Consider the following 15,413-nt stretch of genomic DNA (forward strand, 5'->3'; position numbering starts at 1 on the left):
AGTTAGCAAAGGTTATGGTACACAGGTTTCTCTACCTAAGCTGCTCTGTCTCCTTGGACTTACTGGGGGTACCCGCTCCTCGGGGGCCTCGCTCTCCCCTTTGTTTTTCAGGTGACAGTCTGGAACCGGTACTCGCTCCGTGAAGGCCCTCGTTCCCAGACTTGCTCCGTATTCTCTTCTACCTAGAAGTCATCACTGCCAACTACATCAGTGGGTTACCATCGCTCTCTCAGAGCTTTCCCTGGAACCAGGTACTCACTCCTCGAGGGCCTATACATTCCAGCTCCTGGGCTTCTATGAGACATTGTATGAGTGTTACCATCAGGTTCGGTACATGAACTCTGCATACCCTGCCTACTCACTATATTTCAGTTTCTCTACAGCTCAGCCTCCAGGGATTGCTATTCCAGTATCTGAGGGACTACAGCCCAGCCGGGCATTCCAGCTCACTACTGCCACCTCTGGTGGTTCAGTATACTGTCTAATAAAAGAACTAGTGTGTGTCTGTCTCTTAACTCTGAGCCTGACCAATGGTCCCTCTCGGGATCTTCCCCTGGGGGCGTGGTCATCTGCCACTGGTCCAAGGATCCACCCATAACTCTCCTAAATAACAACAGATTGCTAACTCCTATCTGATTGCTACTCCTAACAGCTCCCCACCCTTGCAGGCTTGCGTCCGTGGTGAGCAAGATCCACTTTGGTGAAGATAGGTTTACGCCTCTGCTTAGGTGTTCTTCCTGTAGCCACCATTGAAGCTGCTCCCAAACCTCTGTCGGTAGCTGAAGGCGAATTGAGTAGTTATGGAACACTGGGTTCCATCGTGACAGTAGGGAACGTTGTAGTGGTCGCATATGGGCCTTTGCCCACGGAACAACTTCCAGAGTTGATGTCATGAGGCCGAGGACTTGAAGGTAGTCCCATACCTTGGGGCGGACCGAGGTCAACAGTTTTTGTAACTGACCCATCAGCACCCTCTCCGTGAAGGTAGACCTTGTTCTGTTTGGTATCGAACCGGACTCCCAGGTATTCTAGTGACTGGGAGGGCTGTAGACAGCTCTTGGCTGTGTTCAGGACCCACCCGAGTTCTTGTAGTAGATTCTTGACTCTGATAGTCGCGTGGCGACTCTCCTCCAGAGACTTTGCTCTGATCAGCCAATCGTCCAAGTAAGGATGTACCAGGACTACTCCTTTCCTCAGTGCTACCGCCACTACCACCATGATTTTGGTGAAGGTTCTGGGGGCAGTAGCTAATCCGAAGGGTAGCGCTCGGAATTGAAAATGATGGCCCAGTATCACAAATCGCAGGAAGCGCTGGTGGTTCTGATGGACCGGGATGTGAAGGTAGGCTTCGGATAGGTCCAGGGAGGTTAAGAATTCTCCCGGTTGTACCGCCATTATAACGGAGCGTAGGGTTTCCATGCGGAAGTGTAGAAACTTCAGGTATCGGTTGACGGCCTTGAGGTCCAGGATAGGTCGGAATGTTCCTTCTTTCTTGGGAATGATAAAATAGATGGAATAGTGGCCAGTATTTTGTTGAAGGGTGGGCGGCTATTGTCTTCAGGCTGAGTAGTCTTGCTAGCGTGGTTTCCACTGCCAGTCTATTGGAGTGGGAGTGGCATGGCGATTTCATAAATTTGTCTGGGGGAATGCTTTGGAATTCCAGCGAGTACCCCTCTCAAATGATAGTTAGGACCCACTTGTTCGAAGTTATCTCGACCCAACTTTGGTAGAAGAGGGTAAGTCTGCCCCCTATGTCTTCTTCCTGTGGATGGGTCTGTCTTCTCATTGTGGGGTACGGCCGGGGCCTGCCCCTGAGCTTGCTCCTCTCTTAATGTGCCTGTTCTGAAAGGACTGAGACCTTCCTGAAGGGCGAGGTACTTGGGACTGTGTATTCTTGTAAGGCTTAAAGCGCTGCGATCCTCTACCCTTGGTTCTTCTGGGGGAGGAGCGCTGATATGTTCTCTTGTTCCTGTCCTCAGGTAATCGGGGTAGTGGAGATTCACCCCATTTATTGGTTAATTTCTCCAGTTCACTCCCGAACAGGAGGGATCCTTTAAAAGGCATTTTTGTGAGGTTTGCTTTGGAAGTCACATCAGCCGACCAATTCCGGAGCCATAATTGTCTTCTTGCTGCCACTGCAGCGGCGACACCCCTGGATGAGGTGCACACGAGGGCTGCGGTACAATTGGCTGCGTCTCTGGTGTGGATCAAACAGGAATGTGCCACTAAGGTGCAGCAGGAAGCAATTTGTAGCGTCATTGCTGATACATCAAAGGACTGCTTAAGGATGGATTCCAGCCTTCTATCCTGCGCGTCCTTCAGTGCCTTTCCTTCCTCCACTGGGATCGTGGTGCGTTTTGAAACTGCACAGATCATAGCATCCACTTTGGGGAAACGTAGAAGTTCCTTAACCATGAGTTCCAGCAGGTATAGGGCTTCTAGAGCATTCCATTCCAGGTCAATCAATTCCTTAATGGGCTCCAACATAGGGAAATAGCATGAGGCAGACCAGCATGAGGTACACCAGCATAGGATTCTTCTTTGGTTCCGCTGTGGACTCTGTGCCTGGAAGACCCAGTATCTTCATAGTCTGGGACACTAGGGTTGGTAATTCGTCCTTGTGGAAGAATCGGAGCATGGTCCGGTATGGCTCCATCCCTGGGGGAATTTCTCCTTCTTCCAGGGAGTCTGTTTCATCCTCTGAGGTATCTAGATCCCCATCAGTGAGGCTTTTGGTTAGGAGAGGCATGTCTCGAGAAACCCGGGAGGTGCTGGGAAGGACTTGTGCTTCCGGCTGAGTTTGAGTCAGGTGGACAGCAGGGGCTGGTTGTGTCTGGTCAAAGGCAAACCACCTCCCTTTTCTATTCCACTGCATCCCAAAGCCACACACCTACATTTGTAAACATTATTCTAGTAAATTGTTTGCCTATGTATATATGTAAATATTATTCTACTGCATTGTTTGCCTATGTATATATGTTATTTAACCATCATATTATCGTCAATTATGCGTTATAGTTCCTCTCCTGTTCTTTGGATTCCCGCTAATATTATTACCCGTATTAAGCGTTCCATGTCAAGCTTGTTGCTGCATTATTTTCTCTGTAAACTGATAAGATGTTCCCAATGATTGTCGGTATATAAAAAGCTTAAATAAAATAGATGAATGTCGGTATAAAAATAATAAATAAATAAAATAAATAAAATAAATGAAAAACCAACACCACTTTTAGCATAAATTTAGGGTGAGGCCGTAATAGCACTTTGTCACAGAAGAACTGTAGATACATTGATAAGTGCACCTAGGCTTGCAGCTCACTAATTCATCGGGCGGATGTAATTGCCGCTAGGAATAGTACTTTCCAACGGGCCGATGGAGCGCACTGTTAACCCTCTATTGGACGCACGTTTTCGACGCGCTAGCATTACCCCTTATTCAGTAAGGGGCCGAAAACGCACGTCCAACCCCCCGAACCTAATAGCGCCCGCAACATGCAAATGCATGTTGATGGCCCTATTAGGTATTCCCGCGCGATTCAGAAAACAAAATGTGCAGCCAAGCCGCACATTTTGCTTTCACAATTTAGCGCCTACCCAAAGGTAGGCGCTAATTTCTTCGGGCACCGGGAAAGTGCACAGAAAAGCAGTAAAAACTGCTTTTCTTAATATCATGGCGATATTAAGTCAGAGGTCCCGAAAGTTTCCAAAAGTAAAAAAATAAATAAATAAATTTGAAGTCGGCCCGTGGCTGTCGGGTCGAAAACCGGACCCTCAATTTTGCCGGCGTCCGGTTTCCAAGCCTGTGGCTGTCAGCGGGCTCGAGAACCAACGCCGGCAAAATTGAGCGTCGGCTGTCAAACCCGCTGACAGCTGCCGCTCCGGTCCAAAAGGAGGCGCTAGGGACGTGCTAGTGTCCCTAGCGCCTCCTTTTGCCTGTTTTTACCGATGGGCCTAATTTGAATAGTGAATCGCATGCACAGGAGAGTGGCCTGTGTGCGCACCGGGAGAGCGCGCCAGGAGAGCGCTCTCCTGCGGACTTTACTGTATCGACCCGTTAGTGAGGAACCTCAGTTCCATCATTGCAAGGGGTTTGAATGGACTAGACATGAGGGTAAATTGGAGGTTTCTGTATTGGTAGGTGAATGTGCACGAGGTCCTTCATCAAGCGAGATACTAACTGATGAGTTGCAATGGAATTTCCGTCTACTGGTTGAAGGTACGCTGCAATAGCACTCAGATGGACTCTAACCGATGAAGTCTAAATACCTGTCTGAGACAAGTGGTATAGGTAATTGAGTAGGAGCTTTGGAGAACAATCAAATGGGCTGAGTGATTGTTTCTGGCACCAAAGTACATAAAGGGACCATTTGAAGGAGTAATTGCGATGAGTGGAGGCTTTCCAAGAAGAGAGAAGAATACCTTGAACAGCAGTTGGCAAGTCCAAGGGTTCTAAGACTTGGCGCTCAATCTCCAAGCGGTGAAGTGAAATGATGAGAGAAGGGGATGAAGGGTTCCCCCCTCTTGCATCCGAAGTGTTGGTTGACAGCCCAGTGGTCTGGGTGGTCATACTGATAGCTGTATTAGATATGCGTACTATGGTTGTCTCGGCCATGCTGAGGTAATGAGAATCATGTCCGCAATGTCATGGGTGCACTTCTGTACCGTGCGGGTTATAAGCGGTATTGGCGGGAAAGCATACAGACCTCAAACCATGAGAGGAGAAAAGCATTTTGGGCTATCCTGCCCGGACACGGAAGGAGAGAGCAGAAGGCTTCCACCTTTGTGTTGTACTGGGTCACAAATAGGTCTATGGAAGGTTTGCCCCACTCGACAAAGATAATGTCGGCCACATTTTGGTCGAGGGACCGCTCATGTGGATGAAACAATCTGCTGAGTTTGTTGGCCTGCATGTTTGCTATTCCTGGAAAATACGTTGCTTGTAGATATATGGCTCATTTGGTCACCCATTCCCATGTCAGAGTCGTTTTCTTGCACAAGATCAGCGCCTTGCTTGCTTATACAGAACACTGCAACTTGATTGTCTGTATGGATTATTGTTTTCCCCTTGAGAAAATGTTCAAATACCACCAAAGCTCTGCGAATAGCTCTCAGCTCTAGAAGGTTGATCTGAAAGGAGGATTCTTCGTGGGACCACAAACCCTGGGTCTGATACTGAAGAAGGTGTGCGCCCCAGCCCATGGTGGAAGCATCTGTGGTAAGAATCAACTGATGGGGCAGAGGTCAAAGAGGAGCTCCCTATGTTAAGAGATTTTGGATGTAGCCATCAGTGTATGCCTTTTTTCATTGAAGCCTTGGTTGATAAGGGTTGAGATGCTTGAGTCCACTGACTTTTTAGACCCCACTGTAACCTTCTCATATGCAGTTGGATGAGAGGTACTACATGGATAGCTGGCACCATATGGCCTAGTAGCTTCAGTAGCAAATGTACAGTGGCTCTGGACTTGCTTTTTAAGTGTAATGCCAGAAGCTGGAGGCGTTTCAATCTGTCTTTGGGCAGAAAAGCTCTTTCTTGAATGGAATCTATTTTTGCTCCTATAAATTGAAGGATCTGAGCTGGTTGGAGAATGGACTTCTTGTAGTTGAATAGGAAGCCTAGGCCTTCGGGACACTGAATGGTGACTTGAAGGTCTCTTTGAAGATCCTGTAGAAAGATTCGTAAACACTTGCAGTGAAGGTGTGCCACAGCCACTGCCAAACACTTCGTGAAAACTTGTGGGGCAGAAGAAAGACCAATCAGAATAACTTTGTATTGGTAATATGACTTGTCTATTTGGAAGCAAAGGTAACGCCAGCAAGAACGATGAATCTGTATATGCACAAAGGCATCCCTGAGATTGAGACAGCACATCCAATCTCCCTGCTGAATAAAGGGGAGAATGGTCTTTAAAGCTGTCATTTTCAATCTCTCCCTCTTGAGTGTTTTGTTGAGCAGACAGAGATCTAGTATGAGACACAAGTCCCCTGTGATTTTGGGAATTAGGAAGTATTGGGAGTAAAATACCATATTGGGGTGAGATGGTGTGTGTTTTGAATCGCCTTCTGCGCTAGTAACTTGTTCACTTCCTACTGTAAGAGGGGAATTTGGCCGAGATGTTTTGTCGGTGGGAGTAATCGGGGTAAGCAAGGGGGGGGGGGGGGGGTCGTCTTGAATTGCAAGTGGTACCCATCAGAATATATTCAAAACTCATCTAGTAATTTTAGACCATGCTTCCCAATGACTGGAGAGTCTGCCCCTACTGAGGTGGCCTCCTTCAAAAACCCTGTGGACTTTTAGGAGTAGTTTGCTGAGGGGGCTTTTGTTGCCTATGGTCCCGTGAGCGTGCTCTCTGTGGACTAGGTTGCTGATAAGTAGTAGATCTATATTGCGCATACTGCCTATAGGATTTCCGTGGATAGTATGATTTTTTTTTACTGCGAGAACTGATATTTAACAGTAGTGGAATGGTCGCCTGTTAAAGTGAGGGATTGCTCTGCTACGTTTTGTTCCTTAATTTGTGCTACAGTTTCTTGGAGCTTATCTCCAAAGAGGTTATTACCTAGACAAGGGAGATCTGCTAGTTTGTTGTGGACGTCTTCCCTGATTGAGCTCGCACGCAGCCAAGATGTTCTATGAGCCACTAGCACGGCTGCTGAGGCTCTGGAGGTAGTCTCGAATGCTTCATAGACAGAGCAGAGGAGATGATGGATTCCTTCCTCAAGGTCAATTAATGGTTGAGGAGTGATCTGCTCGCCCGTGTCAGAGCACACAAAGGGCTTTAGGAGTTGTAGGCATTCATAGATGTACTGCACCACAATAAATTGGTGCTGCTGGATACAAGAGGTAAGCATCGAGCTGTGAAAGATCTTTTTAGCAAAGTCATCTAGTATATTATTGTCTTTTCCCGGAGGGAAGATGGCATGGAGCTTCGACTATTTTACCTTCCTCTTAGCCAACTCAACCATTACTGAAGTGTGTGGGAGGTGAACTGGGCCATAACACTGAGATTTTTTAAGGCAGTATTTCAGATCCAGCTTCCTAGCTACTGGCAAGTTAGATTGAGGAGATTCCCAGGATTTGAGGACGACTGATTCCAATACTGAATGAGGAAGAAAAGGAATATCTAGTATTTTTAAGAGCCCAAAAACCTCTTTTCAGGAGTCTGGGATTTTTCAGACCTCCACATTAAGCATTATTCCCATCTTCTCCACAAATTTAGGATATGTGAGATCCTCAGGTGGGGAGGTATGTTCTGGAGGGTCCTCTGGTTCATCAGAAGAGAGACTAGTAGAAGAGGTCTGAGAAAATGAAGATGACTGGTATGGAGGAGGGGAATCTGGCCTCTCCGCCACCTCCTCTAGATCAGGGGAAGCCTCCGGTGACTCCAGACTTCTCGGGCTTTGCCTTGGGGTGTGCTGACTGGTTTGTGGAGAAACTGGTTCTTAGTGTAACTTGCAACACTCTGAACTTGAGATGTTAAGACTTGGAGGACTGACTTCTGGATGATGAGAAGAAAAGAAGTCAGACAGAACAGCCAAGATTTGTTGCATGACTTCATGGAGCTATGTCTTGGGGATCTTGGAAGTGGACGTTGTGCGAAGTCAGGGGGAGACACTGAATGGCGGCCCATGCATGGCTGTGCAGCTGCTTTGTAAATATCTGAGATGGGATATTGAAGAGGTCTGAAAGCTAGTAGCTCCTTTACTACCTTCTTAGGTTTGGGATATAGTGGTTCCTGAAGTTGAAGGACTTGTTGTCTTCTTCTGGTCTCACGTGACTGTTGCGTCCGGACTCAGACGGCTTCGTCCCACATGCCTCACACCTCTATTTCTGCTTTCTCCACCAGCCTCGGGAGAATGGCGTCCGTAGCGTCTCCTTGCTGCACCCTCCGGCATCCCCGGAGTGGCTAGGGCGCATCGTCCCGCCATGTTCTACCTGAGGGCCTCCTAGGGCGTGCACACACCTCACGTCTTTATTGCAGTGTTGGAGTGAACCTCGGGGGTGTCACTGCTTCCAACTATTTAGCCTGCCCATTTGCTAACCACCACTGAGTTAGCAAGGATTGGATTCGTCCGGTCTAAGCTGCTCTGCTGCTTCTCACTGCTGCTGGAAGTTCTCTACACCCTCCAGGGTTCTACTAACTTGGGTACCCGCTCCTCGGGGGCCCTTTACTTATTTCCAGGTGGCTATCCTGAATCCAGGTACTCGCTCCTCGAGGGCCTGTGCTGTCTATCCTGGTGCCTGCTACCAACTCTTCTGCCTGCTGGGAACTCCATCATTACAGCTACAAGAGAGTAATAACATCTCCAGTTTGTCCCACCTACAGCTCCTCATTGAATACCTGCATTGAAGCCTTACACCACCATTGTGGGATGGTCTCCTCCGCCGAGGATCCCAGACTGTTGCTACAGAAACTCTCTACTGCCACTTCTGGTGGACTCTACAAGCTGCATAATAAAGTTAATATCTCTGTGTTTGTGCATCTGAGTCTAGCCTGGTGCTACAGCTCTCCGCGGGGGCTCCTCCCCGTGGGAGTCTCTATCACTGTAGTCTTAAGAATCCAAACACCTCGAAAACATAACAGTGATAAGCCCGAATACACTTGTTGACTGTGATGAGAAGATCCTGAGGAGAAAATAGAAAGGGATCTGGCCCTTGGGGACAAAGGCCTGGATGTAAAGGTCTATACTACTACTACTTCTAGGTCCTGGACATCTGATCTCTAGAAGTACTATGGAGATCTCTGGTTATTGATCTCTGTTGGTGTTCAAGCCGAGGGCTGGAAATAGTGGTAGGTTTGATGGTCACAATTTTCTCGTGGGGATTTTAAGAATCTTGACTGCATCATTGGAAGTTGTTTAGCTTCGTTTTGAATGAGTTAATAAACATGTGGATAAAGGTGAACCAGTAGATGTAGTATACTTGGATTTTCAGAAGGCGTTTGACAAAGTTCCTCATGAGAGGCTTCTAGGAAAAGTAAAAAGCCATGGGATAAGTGGTGATGTCCTTTCGTGGATTGCAAACTGGCTAAAAGACAGGAAACATAGAGTAGGATTAAATGGACAATTTTCTCAGTGGAAGGGAGTGGGCAGTGGAGTGCCTCAGGGATCTGTATTGGGACCCTTACTTTTCAATATATTTATAAATGATCTGGAAAGAAATACGACGAGTGAGAATCAAATTTGCAGATGATACAAAATTGTTCAGAGTAGTTAAATCACAAGCAGATTGTGATAAATTGCAGGAAGACCTTGTGAGACTGGAAAACTGGGCATCCAAATGGCAGATGAAATTTAATGTGGATAAGTGCAAGGTGATGAATATAAGGAAAAATAACCCATGCTATAGTTACACAATGTTAGGTTCCATATTAGGTGCTACAACCCAAGAAAGAGATCTAGGCGTCATAGTGGATAACACATTGAAATTGTCGGTTCAGAGTGCTGCGGCAGTCAAAAAAGCAAACAGAATGTTGTGAATTATTAGAAAGGGAATGGTGAATAAAATGGAAAATGTCATAATGCCTCTGTATCGCTCCATGGTGAGACTGCACCTTGAATACTGTGTACAATTCTGGTCGCCACTTCTCAAAAAAGATATAATTGCGATGGAGAAGGTACAGAGAAGGGCTACCAAAATGATAAGGGGAATGGAACAGCTCTCCCCTATGAGGAAAGACTAAAGAGGTTAGGACTTTTCAGCTTGGAGAAGAGACGGCTGAGGGGGGATATGATAGAGGTGTTTAAAATCATGAGAGGTCTCGAACGGGTAGATGTGAATCGGTTATTTACTCTTTCGGATAATAGAAAGACTAGGGGGCACTCCATGAAGTTAGCATGTGGCACATTTAAAAGTAATCGGAGAAAGTTCTTTTTTACTCAATGCACAATTAAACTCTGGAATTTGTTGCCAGAGGATGTGGTTAGTGCAGTTAGTATAGCTGTGTTTAAAAAAGGATTGCATAAGTTCTTCGAGGAGAAGTCCATTACCTGTTATTAATTAAGTTGACTTAGAAAATAGCCACTGCTATTACTAGCAATGGTAACATGGAATAGACTTAGTTTTTGGGTACTTGCCAGGTTCTTATGTCCTGGATTGGCCACTGTTGGAAACAGGATGCTGGGCTTGATGGACCCTTGGTCTGACCCAGTATGGCATGTTCTTATGTTTGCATGGCACCAGTGGCTTCTTTGCATTGTGTTTGTGTTTTGCATGACGCTTTGTGTCGTGGGCCGACACAGATGAGTCATTTGTTGACACAGCCTTCTCTCTGGACGATGCCATAGTTTCCTGGGACGATGCAGGTGAAGCGTGGGATGGTGCAGACTACTACTTCACAGGATGTCGCAGATGCCTCGAGCTGGGGTGCACCAATGTATCTGTGGTGTGAGTCACAGCCCTGCTTTAGCATGTTCCGCTGGAAGGTACGTGAACTTGTCATGCGGCGAACCGGACAACTTTACCATCACTGAAACACTGGCCTTTTTATTTTTGGGCCTGTTTTCAGGCAATATGCGATGTTTTCTCTTTCTTTGCTGAGCCATTGGGTCTTCAGAGGATGCCCTCTTTCGGCTATCTGTTGGAGCTCGTGGCTTCTGACCCAGTGAGGACTGGGTCGAGTGCCATGGAGAGGAGTATAGCTGCCTGAATGCAATGAGGTTGTGTCTCCACGAAGTCTGGCGAGTTTATCAGCCCTTTGTCTCCGGGCCCGAGGGGACATGCTTCCGCAGTCCCTGCAGGAAGCCTGGTCATGCTCCAGACCAAGGCAAAGATAATAATACTTATGTTCATCTGTAGCAGACATGATATGCCCACAGGAGCAATATTTAAAACCTGGGGCCTTCTTTGTCGACATTTGAAAAAAGTAAACCACAGCAACCTAGGAGAAGAAAGATTCATGTCCGCGTGCGACACGGAAAAAAATGCAACTGAAGTAAACTATCAATGACAAATGAGGTACGCACGCGGGAACTCCCGCACATGAGCAGAGTAGAAAGCTCTGCTATTGGAGAAGGCTCTGAACCGTGCCACCGGGAGACGTTGCACCCAATCAGCATGGTTCATTCACTCGCTTATCGACGGAAAATACCCTGTTCAGAAAAACCTCCTCAGTTTTTCTAAGAACGTTTCTGTCTCTGTGTTGTCAGATGACATCACCCACTTGTATGGCTGATTGCTGTCCTGCTTGTCCATGGAGAATAACCAGAACGAAAAGTCTTAGCAGAAATGCAGATGCACCCATAGCCAGTTTTGTCTGGCAGGCTGCAATGACGGAGTTAATTGGTTTGTAATAACTAGAAGTCCTAGAAAAAAAACACAGGCATACCCATTTCCAGGTCTTTCTGCCAGGCCACATGTTCCTCATGTTGACTGGATTAGTACAGCGGTTAGTAAAAATGGAGAGCTATAAGGAAACACCACAGGGACCCAAGATGCTGCTGTTGCTGGTGGCTGTTGGATTATTGTGGGACCTGACAAATGGAAATGGGAGTGGTGGGGTACTGGGTGTAAACTAAATAGGGATCTTGCATGCTCAGCTCAGGATGGTACAATACAATACAATAGAAGAAGCTGAAAAAACTGTTGTGGATAAGGAGTGATATTCTACACATGGTTAAGTTCCATGATTGGCAGCTAGACAGGCATAACTAGGCAATCTGGATCAATTAGCTTTTTTCTGTATTACAAAAAACCTATAAAATTCCTTTGGCCATATAAGTTACAAACATCTTGGCAGTATAGAAGTTAAATGCAAAAAAATAAAATAAAATTACTATTTTGTGAGGAAAAAGTATTCCATACAAATTCTTATTATAATCCTCGGGAAAGCTTTTAGTCCAAAATTATATTTTAATATTATGATTCTATGAAGATCTAGATTTAAATCCCAGATCAAGTCTCAAGTGTAATAAATTTCTTTGCTTCAGCTAGAGGATATTGGTACACAATTGCAGAACTGCTGAACAATGAGTTGTCTCTGCTCAAAGAGATCTGAAAGTGCAGTTGCAATATGGTTGAGCTGGTCTGAGATTAAAAGATCTGAAGATGGTTGTGGTCATCCATTTCTGCTAGTTGAAAAGTTCATGCCATAATTCCATCATCATTATCATTTTTACTTACCTTGTGAACTGCGAAATGTTCTTCATCTATGGACAGTGCCCTCTGTGCAAAATCAAGAGCCTCATAAATCAATCTTTTCTTATCATATTCTGCAGTGCTATTTAGCATGGCCACATCACGTGATGCTCGTGCCAAACGCCATAGTATTTCAGCGTTGTCACTGTTCAAAACAAAGAAGCTAAGTTACTCATGAACATGGAAATGGTTTCATCACGGGAGTCGCTACACGATATCCTACATGTTTAATAGGGCACAGATAATATAGGAAAATTGGTTCTTACCTGCTAATTTTCGTTCCTGTAATACCACAGATCAGTCCAGACCAGTGGGTTGTGCATTCCTACCAGCAGATGGAGTCAGAAAACAAAATCTTTGGGCACTGCTACATAACCAAGAGTGCCACCTGCAGTCCCTCAATATTGGCCTGTACCTAAGCCCAAACAACTAACCTTACTAAAAGGCAAAGGGGGTTGGAACCCAAAAACACAACAGCCAACCCCTCGCCCGTAATGGAGAAACAAAAAACCACTAGACCACCTCGGAACCTGCTCCTTCAAGAGCATCTGCAATAGGAGAAGAAATGTCTTTCTTCAGCAAAACATTACCTCTCAAAGCAGTCTTTCGGAATCTGAAATGGGGTGGGCCTCTGGACTGATCTGTGGTATTACGGGAACGAAAATTAGCAGATAACGACCAACTTTCCTTTCCTGAACATACCCGGATCAGTCCAGACCAGTGGGACAAGCCACCCTACACTGGGCAGGAACCCGAAAGACCCGTGCGCAGAACCCTCTCACTAAAGGATGATTCATCTTGCGCCCTAACATCCAAACGATAATGCTTGGTAAAAGTGTGAAGGGAGGACCAAACCGCTGCTCTGCATATTTCCTGTGGCGACAGAAGCTGACACTCAGCCCAGGAGGTAGCCTGAGCCCTAGTGGAATGAGCTCTCAGACCCAAGGGGACTTGACGCCCTCGGGCAACGTAAGCCGAGCATATAGCCTCCTTAATCCAGCGTGAAATAGAAGCCTTAGAAGCCTTGTCACCTTTCTTAGGTTCGCCGAACAAGATAAACACATGATCTGACCACCAGAATTCATTGATAACCGGCAAATAGCGCAAAAGAGCGCGACGCACATCCAAAAGATGAAGATCCTTCTCCTGAGGGGAATCCCGGGACCAGTGCGGAAATCCTGGCAGGTCCACCGCCTTGGGAACAAAAGAAGGACCCGTGCGCAGCAAAACTCTATCATCGTAAATCCTAAGAAAAGGATCCCGACACGACAAAGCTTGCAACTCTGAAATCCGTCAAGCAGAACAAATGGCTACCAGGAAAACGGTCTTCAAGGTCAAATCTTTAATCAGAGCCCTGCGAAAAAAGGCTCAAAGGGAGCTCCACAAAGCACACGAAGCTCCAGGTTCAAGCTCCAATCCGGACATAACGGGGGGACAGGAGGGCATAAATGTTTGACTCCCTTGAGGAACCGGGAAATATCTGGGTGAACCACCAGCGAATGACCATGAAACCTGCCCCTTAAGGCACCTAAGGCCGCTACCTGGACCCGAAGAGAATTGAAAGCCAAACCCTTAGCCAAACCCTGTTGAAGGAAATCCAACACCTGGGGAACCTCTGTTGACAATAGATCCAAGGAGAGCTGGAGGCACCATGCCTCAAACAGCTTCCAGACCCTAACATAGGCCATAGAAGTAGCCGGTCATGGTGCCTGTGTTGCGTCCATTGGTCTTCAACGGCTTCGCCCCGTCTACTTCTCTCTACTCTCAGCTCCTCCTGCTCACCTTGGACTGATGGCCGCTACGGCGTCTGCTTGCCGTTCTCTCCAGCGTCCCCGGACCGGCTTTGGTGCTGCCTCCCGCCATTCTCCTTCAAGGTACCTCTAGGGCGCGCGCAAGCCGCCCTCATCTTTAACTCTATGTTGGCGCGAACCTCAGGGGCGTCCCCCTGTTCTGACGTCACGTCTTCCAGGTATATCTGCCTACAGTATTTGCTAGCTCGTTGAGTTAGCAACAGGATTCGTACGGATGGAATTCGCTCTCAGTTCCTTAGCTACTCTGCCACTCCAGTGTTAGCTGGAACTCTTACTACCCTTTGGGGTCTCTAACGGGGTACCCGCCCCTCGGGGGCCTCTTTGCTTCTTTCAGGTGCTATCAGGAAACCGGTACTCGCTCCTCGAGGGCCCATGTTCCCTGTGTCGCTGCCTGCAACCTACTTGGAAGAACTAATTTACAGCTACCATCAGTGAGTACAGAAACCATCTCTCTCCACAGTACTGCTTCACTGGAATCAGGTACTTGCTCCTCGAGGGCCTGCTCTCTGCTCCAGTGCCAGACCTCTCGTCTAGTGGAATCACTGTTAATGCTAAGTGAGTACAACGTTACCGAGTATCTCTGCTCTAAGGGATCAGATACTTAACTCCTCGAGGGCCTGCTCTACCTGCCTCAGAGCTTCTCCTATTTGTACATTGGGACTCTGAATGTTAATCTTATTGTGTGCTCCATAACTCTGAGTCTCTTTCCACTACAGCACTGCCTCGCAGATGATCCGCTGTTCCAGCGTTCTGTGTGAGACGCGCCCAGCCGGGCTCTACAACCACTACTCACTACTGCCATCTCTGGTGGCCATTCACACTGTTTAATAAAAGATTCAATTCTGTGTTTGTCTGTCCGGAGTCTAGCCTGACACCGTGGTCCCTCACGGGACTGCCCCCCATGGGCGTGGTCAGCTGTCACAGTGTCCAAGGATCCACCCAAACACCATTAACCATAACAGCATGAAGAAAAGTGGAAACGACCTGCTCTGAATATCCCCTCAATCACAATTGTCGCCTCTCAAAAGCCAAGTCGTGAGAGAGAAGTGATCCTCCCGATCCGAAAATATGGGCCCCTGACGGAGCAGGCACGGGAGATGAGCCAGCTGCAGGGGACCTTCTAGAGTACTTCGAACCAGGTCCGCGAACCATGGACGATGCAGCCACTCCGGAGCCACCAGTACTACGCTGCCTGATGTCTCTCTATGTGTCGGAGAAGCCGACCGATGCCAGGGGGGAAAGGCATAGAGAAGAATTCCCATGGGCCAAGGACACACTAGGGTATCTAATTCTACCGAGCCCTCCTCTCTCTGAAGACTGAAGAAGCGTTCTGTCTTCAGATCCAACTGAGGCACGCCCCACCTGGTGCAAATGAGGTTCCAAGCTTCGGGAGCTAGCTCCCACTCCCCCGGATCGAGCTGTTGCCTGCTGAGGAAGTCCGCTTGAACATTTTCCATCCCTGCGACATG

The 15,413-nt window shown here is 47.3% G+C and overlaps 1 protein-coding gene across 2 annotated transcripts in view; it reads right to left on the bottom strand.

The window, feature by feature from the left end:
• The window catches only part of RMDN1 (regulator of microtubule dynamics 1), a 127,478-nt gene that overhangs the window by 76,498 nt on the left and 35,567 nt on the right, over window positions 1-15,413 (bottom strand). For both annotated transcript variants that reach the window (XM_029591611.1, XM_029591612.1), the window contains one exon: window positions 12,119-12,278. In XM_029591611.1, coding sequence (XP_029447471.1) covers window positions 12,119-12,278 — 160 coding nt within the window. The remainder of the gene's footprint in view (window positions 1-12,118; window positions 12,279-15,413) is intronic.

This window comes from Rhinatrema bivittatum, chromosome 2, assembly GCF_901001135.1.
Source record: "Rhinatrema bivittatum chromosome 2, aRhiBiv1.1, whole genome shotgun sequence".
Classification (NCBI taxonomy): Eukaryota; Metazoa; Chordata; class Amphibia; order Gymnophiona; family Rhinatrematidae; genus Rhinatrema; species Rhinatrema bivittatum.